The 5,000-nt window shown below is 39.0% G+C and overlaps 1 protein-coding gene across 1 annotated transcript in view; it reads left to right on the forward strand.

Annotated features, from left to right (window-relative positions):
• The window catches only part of LOC137637325 (integumentary mucin C.1-like), a 40,616-nt gene extending 35,722 nt beyond the window's left edge, over positions 1–4,894 (forward strand). Inside the window, exon 4 of the mRNA XM_068369565.1 lies at positions 4,405–4,894. Within this exon, the coding sequence (XP_068225666.1) occupies positions 4,405–4,894 (490 nt within the window). The remainder of the gene's footprint in view (positions 1–4,404) is intronic.
• The last annotated feature ends 106 nt before the right edge of the window (positions 4,895–5,000 follow it).

The raw sequence follows: 5,000 nt of genomic DNA on the forward strand, positions 1-5,000 counted from the left end.
GAGAGAGAGAGAGAGAGAGAGAGAGAATCTGGTGACGTCAATTGAAGTGGAAAAAAGAAAGTTATGGAAAGTGTTTCGTTTTTACCGGATTAAATCAAGCAACACAGAAGGGAGTGAAAATAAAAATTATTTAGTTCAAAAAGGCGAGAAATAAAAGCAAAGTAAAATAAGAAAGATTTATCGACCAAACACAATTGCAATTGAAAAAAATTTATATGATTTTTTTTTCTTAATGGCTAAATTTTTATCTTAACAGGAATGGGTTATATACAGGCTTCTAACTGTACTTTAACTTTAAATATCAAGTAATTAACAAAAATATGACCTTCATGGGAGAAGGGCACAAATATATCGCATTACCTGATAAAAATGTTTCCGGTAAATACATTCGTGCTAGGCGGTATATCTTAAGATACCGAGCTTGGCGGTATGTCTTACCGTGCTAGGTAGTATATCCTATAGTCAATTCTTTTTAGCGAGGCAGATTTGCACAGACTCGCAGGGGTATCCTTTTAGCTCGGAAAAGTTTCCTGATCGCTGATTGGTTGAACGAGATAATTCTAACCAATCAGATAACAGGAAACTTTTCCGAGCTAAAAGGGCACCGCTGCAAGTCGGTGCAAATGCGCCTCTTTAAAAAAAATTGAGTATAGATACCGTGCTAGGCAGCATACCTTATCGTGCTAGGTGGTATATCTTACCAATCCATATTTGCCAACAGTTATATAAGCGGATGAGCAACTTGGTGGAGTAACTATAGTCAATTTTTTTTAGCGAGGCAGATTTGCACAGCCTCGCAGCGGTGCCCTTTTAGCTCGGAAAAGTCTCCTGATCGCTGATTGGTTTGAATTATCTTGTCCAACCAATCAGCGATCAGGAAACTTTTCCGAGCTAAAAGGGCACCGCTGCGAGTCGGTGCAAATCTGCCTCGCTAAAAAAAATTGACTATAGAACTTTGGGTGCGGAAGAAATGGCCCCCTAAATCTCGATGAAGTCACTGGCAGCAGGGTGACGGATTAGGTTTAAGGCGATAGACAAGATGTCGTTTCAGCTTTTACTCCTGATGCCTGGCGTATGATCTTACTGGAATTAGTATGGACCGGCAAGGGTTACTTGCCTTTTGATCAGTCTCTAGGGCATTGTCCTACTCGACAGGGCAATATCACTGTCCCTTGCCTCTGCCATTCATGAGCGACCTTTAAACCTTAGTTATATAGGCACTGCGCATCACAAGGAACTGGCTATCCTTTGATGAATTATTATTATTATTATTATTATCATTAGCCAAGCTACAACCCTAGTTGGGAAAGCAAAATGCTATAAGCCCATGGGCTCCAATAGGGAAAAATAGCCCAGTGAGGAAAGGAAATAAGCAAATAAATAAATGATGAGAATAAATTAACAATAAATGATAGGGATATGACATAACTAGACATCTGTGTATTGAATAGAGAAAGCCATTCACTCATAAGTCATATGGAATTAATAAGCCTTTTTATCACAACTCGCCAACTGAGAAATATAATGATCGGAGAAACACCCCACTACAAATTTAGACTATCAATCCTCTGGAGGTCCTTTGCGTCAATAAACGTAGGATGAGATGATAATGATGAAAAATTCAATACATCTGTTCGTATTGTATGGCAGCAAATGTAATTTTTCAACCTAAAACTAGAGTAGAGTGCGGGGAGCAGTCACTCTCCCCCCCAGCTCCATCTCTTTGTCGATGTCTCACAGGCTGTAGATAAAGGAGAGGGGGTTCCCAGCCCCTCATCCCGTCCCTTTTAGTCGCCTCTTACGACACGCAGGGATAACGTTGGCGCTATCCTAATTGTTTTTATGCCCCCGCGGCCACAGCTGAACACGGTTGAGTCCCTTGTTAGGCTGGGAGGAACGTAGAGAGTAGAGGTCCCCTTTTTTATTTTGTTTCATTTGTTCATGTCGGCTACCCCCCAAAATTGGGGGAAGTGTCTTGGTATATGTATGTATGTATGTATGTAAAACTGGAGTAAACCATTTGCTTTAGCCTTACATAACGTAATCCATCTCTTTGATCCTGAAACCAATTGCAGAGAGTGGATGATTAGCATTCAGTAATCGGATTTCACCTTTGCACTTGACCATTGCAGGAATTAAAACAGCGCGTACATCTCTCCAGTTTTATTTTACAACAGTTTCTGATTTGACGTTAACTGAATACTAGTCTCTTCTTCTTTCGACCTTATTTGATCCAGTGAATAACAGGGTCAGCCATCTCTCCAGTATTTTTTTTTTTTTTTTGGGGGGGGGGGCAAGTTTCTGATACGACGTGAACTGAATACTGGTCTCTTTTCCTTTCGATCATATTTGACCCACTGTATAACAGGGTCGGCCACTTCTCCAGTTTTTTTTTTTCCCTCAACAGATTTTGACATGACGTCAACTAAATATTAGTCTCTCCTTCTTTCAACCCTATTTGACCCACTGAATAGCAAGGTCAGCCATCTCTCCAGTTTTTTTTTTTTTTTTTTTTTTTTTTGGCAACAGTTTCTGATAAGATGTTAACTGAATACTAGTCTCTTTCTTCTTTCAACCACTGAATAGCAGGGTCGGCCGCTAGTCACCCATCTCTATCTAGTTCTTTTCCTTGTTCCCACTTACGCCGGTACCACTCCATTCATATCGATCCTCCCATCTATAAACAAATCGAATCATCCATGAAAATTTTCACTTCCTCGATAACTTGTAGAACAGTTGATGCTGTTATTTCTTAATCAATCTTTAAGTTTTTATTATGTAGAGACTGTTATCAACTTCTTTTACAGAAATAAAAGTCCCCAAACATACCTTTATCCTTATGCTTATTCTCTAGTTTTGTTTTATAAGGTCTACTATAATTCTTCCACCTAAAAAAAGACATTAAAACATATCCTATTTCAAGGTTTAAAGGCCACTCACGAATGGAAGGAGCAAGGGACAGTAACAATGCCCTATCCACGCAGGACAATACCCTAGAGACTGACCATATATACATGTGATCAGCGACCACGCCTACTCTCCACCCAAGCTAGAACCAAGGAGGGCCTGGCAATGGCTGCTGATGACTCAGCAGATAGACCTATAGGCTCCCCCAAAACTCCCACCCTTAGCTAACAAGGATGGTGAATTTGCAGCAACCAAAGAAACTAACGAGCTTGACTGGACTCGAACACCAGTCTGACGTTCACCAGTCAGGGACGTTACTACACCAGCCACCAAAATCCTAATCTCTATAGCTTTTTCAGAATAAGTGGAAGCGTTCTTGCAAGAATGCCTGGTATGCAAAACTTATCTACGGTAAAGGAAATGGAATTTTGTACTTTAGATCCTCAATTATTTAAGGAAGATAGGGGCATAATAGATGGTGTATCGCATTACATGGGAAGCAGTTTCTAATATTATTATTATCATCATCATCATCATCATTATCATTATTATTATCATTATCATTACTTGCTAAGCTACAAGCCTAGTTGGAAAAAGAGGATGCTATAAGCCCAAGGGCTCCAACAGGAAAATAGCCTAGTAAGGAAAGGAAACAAGGAATAATAGAATATCTTAAGGGCAGTAACATTTAAATGAGTTTTTCCTCTATAAACTATAAAAACTTTAACAAAAAAGAGGAAGAGAAATAAGATAGCATAGTGTGCCAGAGTATACACTTAAGCAAGAGAACAAACTTGAATCTTTTCGTGTATTGTGTAGAAATTGTGAGATTGAAGATGCGGGTCTTCTTACACAATGAATGAATTTGTAACTATCTAACATCATAACATGAGTGGTCATAGAAGCCATTTTAAGTAGGCTTAATTAACAATTAATAACTTTCAGATAAAAAAACTCAAAATATCAGATGAGCTCCACAAGGCAACAGGAGAGTTGAAAGACCCAGGCCAACATGGCTGAGGACTATGAATCGCGAAGTAGATGATGATGAAAGGAGAAGTATTGAATTCAAAGCTCAAGATAGAGATGACTGGCGAAATCTAACAGAGGACCTTTGCGTCAATAGACACTTCAAACCTATTATCTCTCTCTCTCTCTCTCTCTCTCTCTCTCTCTCTCTCTCTCTCTCTCTCTCTCTCTCTCTCTCTCTCTCTCAAGTTCTGATTCTAAACACGTGAACTTCCCATGAAAAATAATTAAAAGCACAACCCAGGCAATATAGCGAGCTTGGAACTCTCTCTCTCTCTCTCTCTCTCTCGATTGCTACAATAAATACCAAAACAATATCAGTCACTGAAGTTCCAAAATCATTCATTTCGTCACTAATCTAATGATTATAATGATTCCAATTAATATCTCTCGTTCTATGCTCCAATAATGGATCTAATCAGATTTGCATTTCTGCTACAATTTGAATTTATATGCAAATTACGCAAGGTTGTTAGGAGAAGAAGGTACACAGCTCGTAGCTCGTAGAATTTCCTTAATATTACAACTACAACAAAAGCATCATATCCAGCCAATATCACAACAACAACAACACATGCATCCACTATTACATCAACAACAACAACAAAAAAATCCTGCCACTATTCAAAAAACAACAAATGTAGCCACTGTTACAACAACAACAAATGCAGCCACTATTACAACAACAACAACAAATGCAGCCACTATTACAACAACAACAATAACAACAAATGCATCCACTATTACAACAACAACAACAAGAAATGCATCCAATATTACAACAACAGCGACAAATGTTGCCACTATTCCAACAACAACAAATGGAGCCACTATTACGACAATAACAACAAATGCACCCACTATTACAACAACAACAACAACAACAACAAATGCAGCCTTTTCTAGTCCACTTCAGTACAAAGGCCGCAGACCTTTCTTGGCCATATCTGGGGTTTAGCCATTTTCATCAACCCGCTGGCCACTGCGGATTGGAGATGGTAGGAGATTTTGGTCTGATCGCTCGCAGCAAACCAACCCATTACAAAATGTACTAATATATTATA

Source organism: Palaemon carinicauda, unplaced genomic scaffold (genome assembly GCF_036898095.1).
Source record: "Palaemon carinicauda isolate YSFRI2023 unplaced genomic scaffold, ASM3689809v2 scaffold659, whole genome shotgun sequence".
NCBI lineage: Eukaryota > Metazoa > Arthropoda > Malacostraca > Decapoda > Palaemonidae > Palaemon > Palaemon carinicauda.